Source organism: Phycodurus eques, chromosome 13 (genome assembly GCF_024500275.1).
Source record: "Phycodurus eques isolate BA_2022a chromosome 13, UOR_Pequ_1.1, whole genome shotgun sequence".
NCBI lineage: Eukaryota > Metazoa > Chordata > Actinopteri > Syngnathiformes > Syngnathidae > Phycodurus > Phycodurus eques.
Window position 1 is genome coordinate 5,471,010 of NC_084537.1, and position 17,735 is coordinate 5,488,744.

The window sequence follows — 17,735 nt, forward strand, 5'->3', positions numbered from 1 at the left end:
TAACAAACAAAACAAAACAAAAAAAATATATAAATATATATTTTTTTTCAACTTAGACACTGTAATTTCAAGAAACAAATGTGCAGCAATATTGGGACCCCACCTTAATATTTGGCTGCACACCCTTTGGCAGCGATGACAGCCTCCAAACATTTTTTGTACCCATCTATAGGTTTTTTTTTCTCAGTTGGAATTTTCTCCCACTCTTCCTTTGCAATTTCTTCAAGCTCTTGAACATTTGCTGGGTTCTTTTCCCCAATAACAGATTTCAGCTCCCCCCAAATGCTTTCAATTGGATTGTGATCAGGACTCATTGGTGGCCATTTTAAAACAGTCTATTTTTTTCCCTTTTCAACCATTCCTGTGTGCTTTTGGATGTGTGTTTTGTGTCTTGCTGGAGGACCCATGATCTTCGCCACAAACCAAGTTGCCTTCCACTGGGTAAGACATTTTGCTCTAAAATCTCTTGATAATTTTCTTATTTCACGATACCTGTGCTCAGAGATGGGGGGACTGACTCGAGTCCACTCGAGTCAAAAATGACTTGAGTCAAGTTGCCAGTTTTATGACTTGCGACTTGCTTGCCAAATACTTCAGAAAGACTGTTCCACTGTTAAGTACAGTACAAATTGTTAGTAGCTAGGTGTGAATCCGTTGTGTCTTGTGCCTTCCTAAAAATCACAATCATGTGATACCATTTCTAAGCTTCTGGTATTTGAAAAATTGTCCGTCTAATAATCTGATTTTTTTTCTGTTGTTATGATTAGATAATTTAACAGATACAGAGCTAGATGTGTCCATGTGCTCATGCAGGATCCGTTGTCAGTTCAGTCTTGATTATCTTTCAGTGTGTAGCTTGCAGCAAAGCTGTGTCCAGTGATTGATTTTTTTTTTGGGTCCTTCTCAGTATGAGCACGATGCAAGTCAGTCGCTAATAAAAGAAAGTATTTTGTCTGCAGTTTTGTTTTTGTCGTGCCAAGTAATCAAAACGGGTATTGTATATAACTGACAGCAAAAATGTATTTTTACTTTTGTACATTTCAGTCAGTACTGGTTTACTCTTACTTAGGACAATGAGGGGAATCAGTACTTCTACTTTTACCAGTTCTATTTTTTTTTAACACAAATGATTCTGTAATTATAATTAAGTACAGTGTGACTACTTTTGCAACCTCTGCGTCTTTGCATTTTTTAATTTAATTTTTTTTTTAAAGAAAACAAGGTGGAAATTTGCCATAAAAATGTCTGCAATTGTAATTTTACAGTACACTGTATGCCGAGGGCGGATTTTAGCACCGTGTGATCGGTAGATGGCGAAATGTTCTCTATGATTCAAATGTGAAGTGCACCTCAATAGTCCCGTTTGTTGGTACAGTATTTATGGTCAATCTAATAATCAGGTATGAACGATGTCGAATCCTGAATTGAAGTCACGTGTACGAAAAACAAAAACAAAAGTCATCAAACGGACTTCTATTTGAATGTTAGAAATAACTGACAACGAGTCAAAACGTGCTCCGTAACACATTGCAATCCGGTCACTTGGCGCGCTTGAGTACAGCCGCGTCCGTTAGTGTGTCCGCAAACACGTCATGACGTTGAAGCGAGAGGGCGGACATTTTGTCAGCGGACGGCGGCGGGCGTTGCAAAACTCCCTCCACCACGTCTACATGGACGAGGCAGCAAAAAAAAAAAAAAAAAAAAAAAGGGGGATGAGGACACAAGTGAAGCATTTCCACCCAAATAACGGACCGTTCTCTCACGTCGTCGCTTGAAGTTTCAACTCGAATACGTTAAAGAATGCGTGTCGTCGCTAGCTAACTTTAGTGGTCGAAGTCATTGGAGAAGTAGCCGGCGCCAGGAAGCCGTAAGGAATCTCCGAGCTTCCTTCTTTTCTCATGATTTTCTGTTCGAAGAATGTTTTGACGGCGTGAAGACTGCGTTTTCCCGACGACACGGCCTCTTTCTCATAGTTGATCGAATAAGAGCGTAAAGAGATGGCACCGAGGAGGCCGCAACTGCAACCGCTGGTCCGACTGCTGCTGCTGGCGGTGCTGTTGGACGCCAGCGCACAGGCGCCATCGACGGACAGAAAAGTAAATCCCGAGGTGAGTCGACACTCGGGTTCAAAGGTGAACAATGCAACGTACCTCCGACAGTTGGCGCCGAGCGCCAAAGACAAACGTTTAAGACACGAAATAAGTTCAAGTATTGAGTGGAAACTCAATTGTTGATTCCCCCCCCCCCCAAAAAAAATCCGATATTAAAGAATGGAAATAGAAATGAGGACTTCCGGGGGAGACAAACTGTGCGAGGGTAAACGTTTAGCTGTCATACAAGTGTAAAAAAAAGTGTTAAAAAAAAATAATAACAAATACAACTAAAAAACGGTGATATGTGTGGCAAGGCTGATGTCTGACTACTTTTGTTTTTAATTTAACACCCCTTTTTGAGGCCTATTCTTCTTTTGGGAAGTGTAGCGTAAACGCCCAAGAAAAAGAAAAACGAGTTATTATTCTCCCTGAATGTATGCTGAAGTCTTGTGCGACGTCATGCACGATGGTGCTCCTGAATAGTGCGACATGAAGCGCATTCAACTCTCGAAGCAGTGGTTGGCAAAGCTTTGACACAAAGTACCTCCTAAAAATATTCTTAGCCCTCCGAGTACCACCATCATGACCAATATTAACATACAGTAGCGTAGTAAGCCTAAGAGTACATAAATAAATAAATAAAAACAAGTCAGCGATTTGATTTGTATTTAAAAAAAAAAAAAACAGATTAAATGCAAATGATTTGTACTAAAAAGTTAAATACAACTGAACTGCACTCAGGCATTGACTCTTTCACGTGCCACTGGAGAGATCCTGCGTACCGCACTTTGAGAACGACGTCTCTTGAGGTTCCACAATCGCTACGAGGCTGTGAGCAGCACAGACATCACAGATGTCTCATACATGGACAGATATTTAGAATCTGACAACATTATTTTTACCAACCCGTACAAGTGTTACCAGGTGATCCTTTGACTGACTTTTAATATGACATAAGTATTCAGAAGTGATGGCATGGTACTGGTGTTGCATTGTTGCTTCTTTCTCGGTGCATGATTTCACATCGCAAAAAAAAAAAAAAAATCTCTTTAAGGATTGGAGTGAGAATTATAAAAGCTCGTCTAATCCATAAAATAATCTTTTTGTTTTGTTTGTTTGATTACACAGAGAATTGGCAATTTAAGCATGCTGTTAAATTGTTTGGGATTTTGTTGGGCATAGTAAGTGTTACTGCTTGACTCTTGACCCAAAGTCACCCCTAACCGTATGAGAATGAAAAGATGATAAAATGAGAGAAAATTATGAGAATGCGAGTGGGTTAGAGACAGAAAGTTGTTTTAGGGTGTAGTATAGTTTTTGTGGTAAAGGACGATAATATCATCAAAAAGTCACTTGTTGTTGGCCAAGTGCAACACGGGGAAGGGCTTTGACCTGGGTTAGCGGAAGCAGCCCATAATGATGATAGCGCTCAGGAAAATGCTGAGGAGTGCTGAGAATGCAAAAGCGAGGGAGCATGAGAAGGCAAATGGGGAGAAATCTGAGTTTGTATTGTGGTCGGCGCAGTCAGACGCAATTTCTGCGGGCACAAGAGGGGGTTTAAGCGCTGCGGGTCCGTTAATATTTAGGGGATGGGGAAATGTAATTGTTGACATCTGTCTTAAGTTAGGGCTCAGCAGAGCAGAGGGAGACATTCTTCAGCCTCTCAGAGAGAGAGTCAGCTGTGGAAAAACACTGCCCACTGATAAGAAGCAGCAGCTTTTCAGCTTTTTCAGTGTCTTTTTAGAATAATTACAGTATGAAATCAAAGCGGCCCGTGTGGCTGGTTTGATCAACCACTGGTGCCAAATGTCTTCCTCATCATTATTCCAGCTGTCCGAGTGAAAGAACGTTACATTACTCTGGTGACCTACATTCGCGTGCCAAACGAAAGGGACAATTTATGATGCAAATGTAAACACAGGCGCTGGCTCGCCACCGAATTCAAAATCCAGGTTTGAAACGAGAGGCGATTTAAAAGTTTAAAGTGTGCATATGTTTGCAAGATGTGCAATCAAGGGCACCAAGACGCTCGCAAAACTCCTTATCGTCAGATAGTAAGTAGCCTGTACTCTCAATTACTTATGAATGAGAGTGCAGACCTCCAGCATGCTTCAATTGGTAACCAAGATGAACGATATAATAAAGCCAAACAGTTCAGGAAGTGGTCGCCAGCCAATTGCAGGGCACATATAGACAAACAACCATTCGCACTTTACGTTCACACCTACGGACAATTTTGAGTCTTCAGTTAATGCGTGTTTTTGGGATCTGGGAGGAAACCGGAGTGCCCGGAGAAAACCCACGCAGGCACGGGGAGAACATGCGAAATCCACAGCCGGTGGGGCCGGATTTGAACCCGCAACCTCAGAACTGTGACGCAGATATGCTCACCAGTCATCCAACGTGTCGTCAAATTGCTTTAAATCTGAGTGTGATAGCTTTTCTATTTCACCCCTCGTTGGGGTTGGTCTTTCCGTCGTGTTAAGTGACAGTGGTCTTTTACACACACATTATTTCGCTCTTGTTCCTTCACCACGTTTGATGGAAATCTGTTTTTACATAATTCTGCCAAAAAGCAACCCTATAATGGTTGCTGTTCTAACAGATTGAACACATTTGTGTGTCCCTCTGAAACTCGGGCACAAACTGACCTGAGCGTTGGACCAACATTCAACTTTTAGCAAGAGCTCTTCTCTAGATGAGCTTACTTGAACGTGTACTTCCTTTGCTGGTTAAGTTGCGTTGCAACTGGCTGCTGAGTTGCGGTATTAATCTTGAGACGCGCCATTCAATTGTAAAAAGTAACAATTGAACAACTCACGGCACAAGATGTATGCTGCATGCATTCTAATAACCCAGTACAATAATCGGCTTGACGCTGTCAACGAGAGCAACGGCAAAGATTGTGTAAATTGTGAAATTAAACTTTGCTACAATTGCTCACGTCAAGCACATTTTAAGGTTAGACCTAGTCATGCATGTTTTTGGTCAAGGCTGGTCATTTTACAATAAAAGGTTAAGTACCACGTAGTGGTTCATTGCCTCATTTATATGGCCTCTTAAATTTAATACACCCTTCTTTCTTCCTTGGAATGTTGTTACCTGAATGCAACAAGGGATATATTTAACTAATTACAGTACCCTGTGTTACACTGCTTAGTTGCATGATGTAATGAGGATGTTTACTGTATGTGTTAAATTTGCGAGGGGTCAGCAGGTTTGCGTCATTGTGATTAACAGCGGACACGGATGCCGGAGTCATTTCCTTTGGTTTGAGTCTCAGACAGGAAGTGGGCATTTGGTTTTTACTTGGCCAATAAAACATCTTGATGTCTGAACAAGCTTGTGGGGCATACAGTATGCACTGATACAAGCAGAGATCTGTTCCTTTACTCATAAAACATTTGGAGGATTGGCAGCCATATGAGATCATTTCATGGAAGATGGATGGACGTGAAATGGGGGGAATACGAAGGGGGCTGTTGCTGACCACAAAAGAAGGCATTGTGGCCATGAGAATGATGCAATATCGACGAGGAGTCATTATCAAGCTGAATTGAAATGGATGTAAGTCAGAGTATCCGTGTGTACATCCTGTATGAAATTGCAGCCTACTTTTCTTTTGGTTTTAAAGAATATTTTTGGCTGGTATTAGGATGCCTAAATTAAATACATGTTATCACTGAGGTAACTCACTTCGTATTATATGTGAAAGCTGGATATTTAGTTATTACATTATATATATATATATATATATATATATATATATATATATATATATATATATATAGTGGAATCTTAGAGGTCTACTACAGTTCGCGTGTCGACACCTGATATGATAATGTTTTAAGACCAATTATCCCGCAGGGAAAAAAATCATCCGTCCATTTTCTAGATCACTTCTCCTCCTTAGGGTCAAGGTGAGCTGGGGCTTATCCCAGCTGACTTTGGGTGACAGGCGCAGGCCACCCTGGTCGCCAGCCAATCACAAGGCACACTGACAAACAATCATCACATTCACACCAACTGACCATTTAAAGTCTTGAACTAATCTAACATGCATGTTTTTGGAATGTGGGAGGAATCTGGAGTACCCTGGAAAGCACGCAGAAAAAATGGCGAAGGACGTGCCGAGAGTCAAACCCAGAACCTCACAACTGTAAGGCAGACATGCCAACCAGCAAATAATGCAAGTTAGAACTAATCTGATCTAGGGTCAAACGGTGGTCCTCAAAAAAAACCCTTTATTAACTCCCCAGCCAGATTGAATAAGACCACTGTTAATTTTAAATTGTCGCAATTCAAGTTTCACTTAAGTCTTAAGCTTATAATGACAAAGGCCTGATACAAAAGTGAGTCTCACTTTTTCACATTTGTGTCAAACAAGGTTAACCACTATAAAACTTTCAGGTTGACTTCAGAGTTTTCACTGTACTGCATATTACTTTGAACAAACTTAACATTTAAACAATATACAGTTTACATACACGCTCAAATGGCTATTTATATATACAGTATATGTATATGTGTGAAATGTATGTGGTCCAGGTGAGACGGCTTGGTGGGACATAAAGTTAGTATTTTTTGCACTGGGAAGAAAGAGAGGAAGGAAGTTTATTTTGTTTGTTTTGTTATAGACAAAGACACACCCCAGCCATAAATGGTGGGTGGCCTCAGGGCAGCATCCCTGAAGAGTGATTGATGTTACAGGAAATGAGGTAATATCGAACCTCGACAAAAGGCGTTGTTGCCATGGAAATTATATTTGCAGCGATGTCCACTGTTTTTGTGAGACCTTATCGACCTTGGCCAGGGAGAGGTTGTGTTCGCGTCAGCTGACGGATTCTACACTAAAACGCATGTGTGCATATCCCGGTCACTTGCAAGCAGCCTGTAACAAAATGTGACAACTAACGGGAGTAATAATGTACTGTAATCCATTTATGACATTTGAGGGTTAGCAGTGTGATGAGCTCTGTGCATACAGTACATCTGGACGACCACCGTCACTGTTGATCACCCTTTTTTTCCATTGGCTCGGCCCGGATGGAACAACTGACTATCCCTCATGCTAACTCCATTCCTATGCAAAATGGACACGCTCTTCTTTTTTATTTTTTTTTTAATTCTTGACCATTACTATTAAGTCTTCCATGTGGGCGGTTGTGACTGTAAATGTAAAACCGCTGACTAACTCGTGTTTGATCTGTGAATATAAAATAAAATAAATCAGTCGACATTTGCGTGAAAACTGTTTCCAGGAAGCATTTTCAAATATTCTACTTCAAAAGCCTTAGGAGCTTTTAGTCATCGTCTGCGTAAATACTGACCATTTCCACTTCCTGCCACCTCTTAAGTTACTCAGTTTATTAGTAGTGTAAAAATAGCATCGTTCTAAAGCGAATAAGACTTTTCATGTCACCTGTAGAGGCCCTTATATGGATGGATGGAAGAATGTTAGGAGCCCTAAAGCTAAAAGAAGCACTCAGCGTCATGCGACAGCAGCGTTTCGAGTGAGTTGCAGAAAAGCGAGTGTGTGACAAAGTCTCAAATATCAGTCAAAGTGGTCCTAAAACAACCTTTTCCTTGCGCAGTGGAACCTGTGAAGTCAAACAAAACTGCTTTTGATCTGTATTAAGAATACATTTTTCCCATAGCAAAATTCTGAATTTTGATGTTCCCCCAACGAAATGTGGTTCACCTACCAAAGACCCATTACATAGCTGACTTCTTTTGTCAGACGTGTCTTCTTGTCTATTGTGGAAATCCTTACGAGATTGCGAGAATCTGCATTTTATAACAGTAATTTTTTTATGGGTTTTTCCTAGACTTTACGCCGATCTGATTGGTGTTATCGGTAGTGGCCGATAATTAGCGTCTTGTGCTGATCGGCTTTCATGTCATAATTCGCCGATCCGATTAATGACGTTCTCGATCGGCTCCGCACAAGACCTTTAACTCTTCGTCGCGTATGAATCCAAAAGCTAGTTTATTTTTAGCCCTGTCACTTGTCTTGTTGCGCAGTACTGTCACTATCTGACGGCCAATAAAGTTTTTTCAATCTTGTCGGTGAAAAAACACGTCGTCGGTGTGCGACTATTTTCTCAGACAAACAACACGTAAGTTATTTGCAGTCTGATGCAGGAGTTGTTGTCTGCCTCAGCTCACACCCACTTGCTCCGCCTCTTAAAGGCACATAGCTAAGAAACGATGTTTTTTTTTCTTCATACATTTTATGCCTGCCGCCGCCTTTTGTGTTCAAATATGTTTAGAATGTGTTTAAAAAGGTTCATCTTTTGGAATAAGTGTTGCAAACAACAAACCGACACAAAAAGCTAAGATAATCCAAGTTAACCTGATCTCTTTATGAGTTTGAATTACAACTATATGGCCATTTGACTAAATCTCCTCAATTAGCAATGGAACATAATGTATTAACAATCGATTCGTATTAGAGGTGCACCGATATCACCTTTTTGAGACCGAGTACGGTACAAGTACTTACATTTGCGTACTCGCTGATACACTACCGTGTCTTGATAATGCCATTACATCTTGCAATTGCGATGACAATTTGTTCCCCCCCCCCCCCCCCCACCCCCACTTGTGTGCAATGCGTAACTATGAGACAGTAAGTCTTTGTGTGTCCACTGCTGCCCAATGTCTGAGTCACAACCAGAAAGGGCTCATTCAAAGGTAAAGTAGTGTAAACACTGAAACCTCCATGTGTCCCTGACACAGACCAAGAGTGAGAAATGAAACCTCCTTCAAGCCAAACTCAGTCAAGTTGGATCAAAATCAGTTCTTGCCATGCTAGAAACTGTACTGTACTGTAAAGCTACAAGGGGTCAGCATATATTTAAGGATGTCAGCACAGCATGTGCACAAATCGAGCATACTGGATGGTTTCAGAAGAGAAGCTCTTCAGCGAGCATGTCGTCCCTTCACTGTATTGAGCAGATGGACTTTAGGGCAATGTTTGATAGGCTCTGGGTGTGGTCCCAAGTCCCTGGGTTTTCCATGCGAGAGGGCACAGAGGAGAAGGGGTGGAGTGATGAGGCAAAGACAGAGACTTTGAGGTTTGGATGCGACATTCAGAATTCCCTGTTTAATTACTGGCTGACGTTGGAGCGCCACTGGAGCCATCTGCTGAGGTTTGCCTGAGGCCTGAGTCTCACCCTGGGATACTCCCTTTCTCTCTTTGCTGCGGTGGCCTCGTCGTTAGCACGTGTGCCTCACAGTTCTGAGGTTTGGGGTTCAAATCGATGCGCTGGCCTTGCTCCTGTGCTTGCGTGTTCTCCCTTTGTCTGCATCAGTTTTGTCCAGTTCTTAATGCACACATTTTAGGTTAATTGAAGACTTAATTCTCCATAGGCATGAATGTGAGTGTGAATGGCTGTTTAATATGTGCCCTGTGATTGGCAGTCGACCAGTCCACAGTGTACCCCACCACTTCTTGTATATCACAAAGTCTTACTATTACTCCATACACTTTTAATACATTTATTTTTTGTCCACCTTATTTCCATGTTTTAACATGTTAAAAATTGTGACTAGCGAATCATACAGTACTTAAATCACAGAATGCTGTCATAAGGTTATCCTCAGTTGCAACATTTGTATGAATAAAGAAATACAAAAAAAGCCTAATTCACCTTAAGTACTGTTTTTATATTTTGGGGTTCTAAACAACACATGATACTATACTGCTTAAACACTCACTGGACACTACATCAGGTGCACTTGCACAATCTAATAAGACTGAGAAGAGGGTCATATATTAAAAAATAAATAAATCATTGCGCATCATTTGTACGAGAGCTGTTTCTAATATTTTGACCCTGTGTTTTAACTAATTTAGGTAAATAGAAAAGGGCCAAGATTAGTACTTTTTTTTTTTTAAACACATTACAACATAAGGCAAATATAAATGGCATTCAAATATACATAAAAAAAATAAAAATAGGCAAACAATCGGACAATTAAGGGACTGCAAAAAAGTTATTCTATTCATGATATGTATTTTTTTTAATTAATCTCACAATTAATTGGTTATCGGAATTTTATTCTGCCAGATATCGGAATCGGCATCGGCCTAAAAAAAAAAAAAAAAGAGATCCATATCGGTCAGGCCCTAAAATAGAATATTAGAATCATCTCAGTGTGCTGCATTGGAGTTCAATAATACTATGTAGACAACCTGTTAAAGTAACGCTGTTCTGATATTGTCAGATATCAGTCAGTTATCATAAAAACTGGCCGTTTCTGTATTGGAACTGATTACATTTTGCACTGGCACTTCATGTTGCGCCCGACTTACCTGTATTTTGTTATAACCTTACAAAAATAATGCCATGTCAAATTCAAACCATCTAATACCCAATGATTAAAAAACGCCACTTTACTCACACTGACTGACTTTTTACAACAGAACATCAAAGTGGGTTTAGTTTTGCGTTCGCAATAGCCTCAGTGTTATTTATTCAACTTTCGGCCACGGAGGGAAAGAAACTGTGTGGGAGAAGTGCCGAGCAAAGCCGCTGGCATCTTTCCAGGTGTCGAGCCAGCGCCGCGGTGAAATGTTTTTTTTTCCCAGGGGAAAGTAAGGTCAAGTTCAGCCCGAGAGAGCCGAAGAACCCGACGACCATTGCAGCACTGGCACCAAATCAACCAAGTAACCAGCGTGTAACTTGAGTGGACAAAGTCGCGTTAATGTTTTACTCTCAAGAGGGAATTTCCTCAAGTCGGTTCCTGGCTAGCGGGGGTTTTGTCGAAACTTGAGCTGGGTCTGTTATTGGAGCAGTGCTTTGGACCTGTTTTTACTTTCAGTCAGTTATAGTCCCACACTGACTGACAGTTGATGATCAAATGGCTTTTGGAGTTCGTCGCTGAATGGGAAGATGCCAGAGGCGCTTCAGATGACGTTGCTCCTGTTGGCACCAAGACACCAAAACAGCTCGTGCATCAATGTGGAATGTTTTTTTGTAAAATTTAGTTTTAACAACAGCTGCACTTAATATTTCAACAGGAGGTTTGCGTGATTCGGAACATCCAAACACATTCTGTTCTATTATCTTGGTTGAGATTCAAAAAGTTCACGACATGTTGTGTCAGTGTTGTTAAGGAGTTTTCAGTCTGTTTGGAGTTGAGCAATTTTCTTCTTTGGTTTTGTCATCGTTTTTATGAGTAACATAACATGTCTTTTTTTAATTTATTTTTTATTTTTCGCAGTCTTGGCTGCAGCAATACGGTTACCTTCCCCCAGGGGACATGCGGACCCACACGCAGCGATCCCCTCACTCCGTCTCCTCAGCCATCGCCGCCATGCAGCGGTTCTACGGCCTCACGGTCACCGGCTCATTTGACACCAACACCATCGAGTGAGAAGCCTTAGATCATTTTTACTCTTGTCAAAGTCCACTTCCGTTATATGTTCAATGTACGACGTGTACACTTGTGATAAAATACGTGGTGTCTGATAGGGCAATGCAGCGACCTCGCTGCGGTGTGCCAGACAAGTTTGGAGCGGAGTTGAAGACCAACCTGAGGAGGAAGCGTTACGCCATCCAGGGCCTGAAGTGGACCAAGAACCAAATCACATTTTCGTAAGTGATTATTGAACATCCATTCATGTCGTTGATTTGTTTGTTGGATTTGTTGAATGACACGTCTGTCCAATCTCACACATTGTAATGATAAACAAAAGTTGAAGGACAACAAAATAAAGAGGTGCAGGCCTCTGGGCCATAAAGTCAATTAATTTTCTGTGTCCCAGGTGTGTTGCCACTTGTTTCTAGGCAGAATTTGCAGGGCTACAATCATTTAGTCCAGTCATGCCCACTTTGATGTCGCAGAGATCTGAGACACGTATACACATTACTGTCTTTATAAAAGAGCTATTACAACAATAACGCACTTTCCACGGCACTCCCCAACTTTCCCCTAAGAAAATTTCCAACTTTTAAAACGCCATATTTGACCCTCCTCAGGATACAGAACTACACGCCAAAGGTGGGCGAGTACGAGACTCATGAAGCCATCCGGAGGGCCTTCAAGGTGTGGGAGCGTGTCACCCCACTGCGCTTCCAAGAGATCCCCTACCATTATATACGGGACAAGGTGGAGGAGTTTGCAGATATTATGTTATTCTTTGCTGAGGGTTTCCACGGTGACAGCAGCCCTTTCGATGGAGAGGGAGGCTTCCTGGCACATGCTTACTTCCCTGGCAATGGCATCGGGGGTGACACCCACTTTGATGCAGCCGAGCCTTGGACTATTGGAAACCGGGATCTGATGGGTAAGGCCCCACAAGGGGAGGGATGAGACATTTTGATAAACGGAGGGTGTCGTCTCGGGCATTCCTCTCATTCGCGAGCTCACACGTGAACAGCTGAAGTCCTGCGAAATGTGCTGACTGTTTTGCATTGTACAAGTGCTGGCATGTCCTATCCCGTGTTGGTATGAGGGAGTTAATTCCCAGTCATGCTATAGAAATGGGGAAGTGTTTATTTCTGGATTGCCAAACAACTCCGTCGCTCAGTCTTCACATGACCTGCAAATGTTTGCACGTTTGACTCTTTTTGATTTACAGACAGGTCAAGTATTTTGTGTGCATGTTAGTCACGTCAAAATAAGCTACAAACAAGGCATACTGTACAAGCATATAGTTATTTTGGACAGTTGACCCATGAGCAAATTCCTAGTTTGAGTTATAAAACATTCACTTACCTGGGTTGTCATATGAAGCGAAATTGTCTAAACTGCACGTATTTGTCATTAGGTCAACATGGTATGTTATGGTGGTTTGTACACACAATGCAACAAATATTTTGTTTATTATGCATTTACATTTCATCCTGTTTTGTTATCAGTTTATTATTTGTGTAAAGAACAAATATGTAGTTCATTCCAAAATAATGATCCACGGTTTTAATCCACTTTTTTCCCCCCAAGATGCACTCATTCAAAATTCGCTGCATTATTTATTATATTATTATATTCCCCAGTCTCATCTTTGTAGCTATATTGCAGTTCATCGTCCGTGCCGCTGCTACACGGCGTTTTTTTTGTAGCCCATTGTAAAAACATTTTACAGTACTGACTTACTCTAATGCCCTCGCATGTGGGAAAGGAGAGCCACGGTCGCCGTGCACTTTTCAGTCGTTTATTCAATGAACAGTAAAACAAAGACGTACGGAGGCTGTTGCTAGACACTCAACTTAACGCCATCCCATTAGGTGCCCCATCTTCAAGGCCCCCCCCTCCAATTCCTGTTTAGCCACGTTCCGTAATGTTTTTGTGCTTACAGGCAATGATATATTCCTGGTTGCTGTGCACGAGTTGGGCCACGCTCTCGGTTTGGAGCATTCCAACGACCCGTCAGCCATCATGGCTCCCTTTTACCAGTGGATGGACACTGAGAACTTCCAACTTCCTGAAGATGACCTCAGAGGCATACAACAACTTTATGGTGGGTCATGGACGCTCTATCGATCGGGTCATTTTTTCTCTCTCTCTCTCACAGTGGAGAACATTCCATGGGGTTTTCTGAAACAGACGTAAAAACAAAATCCCCTCCTTTGAAGCGGACAACTGCTGTTTTCACCTCATTTTAATAGTGTTTTGTACGGTCGACTGTATTGTGACGTAGAGAGTTCTTGAACGTCGTCTGTGTCGTTGAGCTATTACAGAATCATTACTTACTGCAATTTTTTTCCCCCCCGACTTCTCATTTTAGGCTCCGGATCAGCACCTCAGCCTCCATTTGTGACACCTCGTATGCCGACAGACACAACTCCGAGCTATACGCCAGACAAGCCTCGTTTTGGCCCAAACATCTGCGAGGGGCACTTTGACACCATCGCCATCCTCAGAGGAGAAATGTTCGTGTTTAAGGTAAAGCAGACGGATCTTGTTTTGATGAGTTTGTTAGGGGCTGTGAGGAAATTGGTTTCCGCTTTTCCCTATTCAGGATAAGTGGTTCTGGCGAGTGCGTAACAACCACGTGATGGATGGTTACCCCATGCCCATTGGTCACTTCTGGAGGGGACTGCCTACTCTCATCAATGCTGCTTTTGAAAGGGAGGATGGGACATTTGTTTTCTTTAAAGGTTAATTTTGCTTTACAAAAAATATTCGTTTTTTTGTAATTATTATTATTTAAAGGAAATACTTTTCATTGTCATTATTTGTATCTCCTCTGTCCCACTAGGTGACAGATACTGGGTGTTTAGTGAATCTATTCTTGATGCTGGTTACCCAAAGAAGCTGAAGGAAATGGGGACCGGCGTCCCGAAAGATCGGATAGACGCCGCACTTTATTACACGCCGACCGGACAGACGTACTTCTTCAGAGGAGACAAGTTAGTCTTAACTTTTTGTCAGTCTACGTAGGCAGAACGTAAACTACAAATTCCCACGTGGACCGGTAGGCATGGTGATACCAGCTAGCTTATTGCTCACTTGAAGCTAAATAAACAGAATCGGAATTGGGATTTAGACCTACAGTATAAATGCAGCATTTCAAGTACCAGCTCAGATTCACGACACAGAAAATGGCACGCTATTGACTATGACTATTATAGCATAACATTCCCTTTCATTTGTGCAGGTATTACCGTTTTAACGAAGCGTCCCGAAGTGTTGACGATGGTTATCCGAGGCCTGTTAATGTCTGGCAAGGAGTGCCTGACAATATCAAGGCAGCTTTCATGAGCAAAGATCAAGGTAAGTGTAGTTTTTGCAGGTCAGCCAACAATCTTTAAAAGTCGACTTGAGGAACTTTTTTTTGGGGGGGGGGGGGTCTCAGACTACTTCTACAGTTTTGTAGTGTAAATTACTTTCATGCCATATCAGCAAACAAAGCGAAAGGAGCCAAGACAAGAATTCATAGTGGATGGGTAACTGTTGCCATTTTCAAGTATTAATTTATTGTGCGATCAATCTTTGAAGTAATGTCTCACTTAACTGCATGACGAAAGGCATAACATTTACCATTAACAGTGCCACACATCAGGCATATGCACAGATAAACTCCCTAATGGTGCTCGAGCAACAGCCTCTTTTGGCCTGGGCGAGAAAAGCGCCCTTTGCCTCTTGGTGATCCGCCGTGCACACACGCCACCGCTATTTTATCACGGGTGTGGAGACTTTTTATATCCACTTTAACTTCTCTTCACCTCCTTTGGCAGTAGGTTTCTTGACCGTATTGATTGTGTTCACAGAAATTAATACGCAAGTTAAATACATCGATCAGTTTTCTTAATCGTGAAAACAGTTTTTTTGGGCGGCTTGAGCGCCGTGCCCCCCCTAATGTCTATCCTTTTAGTGAACAGAGACATTTGTACAAGTACGTACATTGTATTTAGAGAGCACTTTTCACAGCGAGGACTCACAAAGTGCTTCAAACCTAACGGGAAAGACATTTTGGCATTAAAAGTTCGAAAAATATTACTTTAGAGTATTCTTTTTCTTAGAAACAATCATTACCATTGGGATGATTACAACTGCCAATAAGTCAAATGAATTGATTTTAAAAAGGGAATTCAGCGGGGCGTGTCTTTACCGTTGTTGATGACCCATATACCTTTCTTATCCTCCTCAGCGTACACCTACTTTTATAAAGCCAATAAGTACTGGAAGTTCAACAATCAGATGATGCGCGTGGAGCCCGGATACCCGAAATCGGCCCTGCGCGATTGGATGGGTTGTCCCAACGAAGACCCCAAGACGGACGGCGGAAGAGGCGGCCACGACAAAGACAAGGAGCGGGACCACAATGATGAGGACAAGGACAGAACCAGAGACAGGGAGACGGACAAAGAAAGGGAGAGGGAGAGAGAAACGGAGACAAAGGTGGAGCGAGAGGAGGAAGTGGAGGATACGGAGGTGATCATTATCGAGGTGGACGAGGAGGGAAGGGCGGGAAGTGGCGGCGGGGCAGCAGCTGTGGTTATCCCATTGTTCCTGCTGGTGTGCGTGATTGCAACGCTGGCAGCTTTGGTGTTTCTCCGTCGCTATGGTACCCCTCGCCGCCTCCTCTACTGCCAACGTTCCTTACTGGACAAGGTGTAGTTGGAACAGGAAGAAAGGGAAACAAATGGAAGGCGATGTTCCACAAAATAAGATCAAATGTGAGGAAGAGCAGCATGCTTGACTCTTGAGACCACTGCGAGGTTCTTTTTTTGCTCTGTCCCTCAACCACTCCGACCTTCCATTTGGTTCTCTGTCTTTGCGGTGACTGACGCCAGCTCACAGCTGTTTGTTTGTTTTAGCCTTTTTCAATGTCTTCTTGTCAAGTCGACGTCATCGGTCAGCCTTCGCGGCATCCCATCGGAACGTGTTGTTCGTGTAAGCAAATTGTGTGTTTGAAACCCTCCGCACCACCAATATACTACACAGACACATGCAAAAGCACATTTTCTTTAAACCACAAAGTCATTGTTTTTTAACCTTCCAGTAAAACATAACCGAGCCAGTGTGAACCATAAAAGGGAAAGAAACCGTCAGCATGAGCAATAAACTGTGTGTTTCCCCCTTTTTATATAAATGATGATGTTGCCATTATTATTATGACTATTACTATTCTTGTTGTTGTCTGTGTAATGAATGTGTTTTTGTACATTGTCATTAAAAAGTCCTGCTGGACAGTGACATACATTTTGAAAGTGGCCTTAATTTTATATGTGGGAATAGTGAACTTGGGATGCGGGTTATTATTTGTTATTGAAACTTGATTGTTTTTATTTTATCTTCAAATGAAAATAAATCTGGAAAAAAAAAAAAAAAAAAATGGCTTCCATTTGTCATTGTACTTGTTTACCATTTTACAGTATGGTGCTAACTTTTCGAGTCAGGGTTGAAGCGAAATCTCACAGCAATGATGATGATGATCTGGTTTTCTCAATTAAATTGTGTCTGTGTTCTTAACTTTTTGGACATTTCCTACACAAATAAAGACATTTCAAAAGTATCTAATGCGGTGTGTGTGTGTGTCTCTAGGTTCTGAACATTCTACTGCTTCTACCTATACATGTTAATGCATACATAATGTAAGAGTAAGGAATGCATATAGCAGACCTTCACTGAGGCCTCACCCGACTTAATCCATCACCATCCTGTAACAATTATAGAAACTATTACTATACAAAAACACAATATAAAAGCATGCAACTGTAACGTACATCATCCGAGGGGCAGTCAAAATGTAATGAGCCCAATTTAATATAAAATACTAATAATTGCTTTTTTTTTTTTTTTTTTTTTTTAACAGTGTGTCATTTAAATACTTGTTTAAAAGTGTATCTTAAAAACATTTTTAAGCCTGTCCTCGTCCTGTCAGCCATTTTGGAAATGATGTCATTCTTGGTTGCCCAGCAGAAGCAGAGCGCTGTGAATTTCTTGCTTTGAAAGGGAAACCACCACGAAACATTTGCAAAAGGTTGCAAAATACGTATGGCGTTCGAGTTAGGTCAATGATGACACATGATGGTGATGTCTCCGATCTTCTCCGATCAGTGCCTTGACCGGGATTAACCGCTGAAGATGGTTCGCCGCTCCCTTTGCTTGTCAAGGAAGTCACTCAAAGCAGGCTCTTGTTCTTGGCTTTTGATCCTGGACACCCATTTTTGGACTGTGCTGCAT

The 17,735-nt window shown here is 41.8% G+C and overlaps 1 protein-coding gene across 1 annotated transcript; it reads left to right on the forward strand.

Moving 5' to 3' along the window:
* The first annotated feature begins 1,613 nt into the window (after positions 1-1,613).
* Positions 1,614-17,064, forward strand: mmp14b (matrix metallopeptidase 14b (membrane-inserted)). The gene is made up of 10 exons (XM_061693802.1): positions 1,614-2,108; positions 11,325-11,473; positions 11,576-11,698; positions 12,083-12,390; positions 13,402-13,563; positions 13,831-13,988; positions 14,065-14,203; positions 14,305-14,455; positions 14,704-14,819; positions 15,697-17,064. The coding sequence occupies exons 1-10, from the start codon at positions 1,998-2,000 to the stop codon at positions 16,164-16,166; spliced, it is 1,887 nt and encodes a 628-aa protein (XP_061549786.1). The 5' UTR covers positions 1,614-1,997; the 3' UTR covers positions 16,167-17,064.
* Positions 17,065-17,735: the final 671 nt, after the last annotated feature.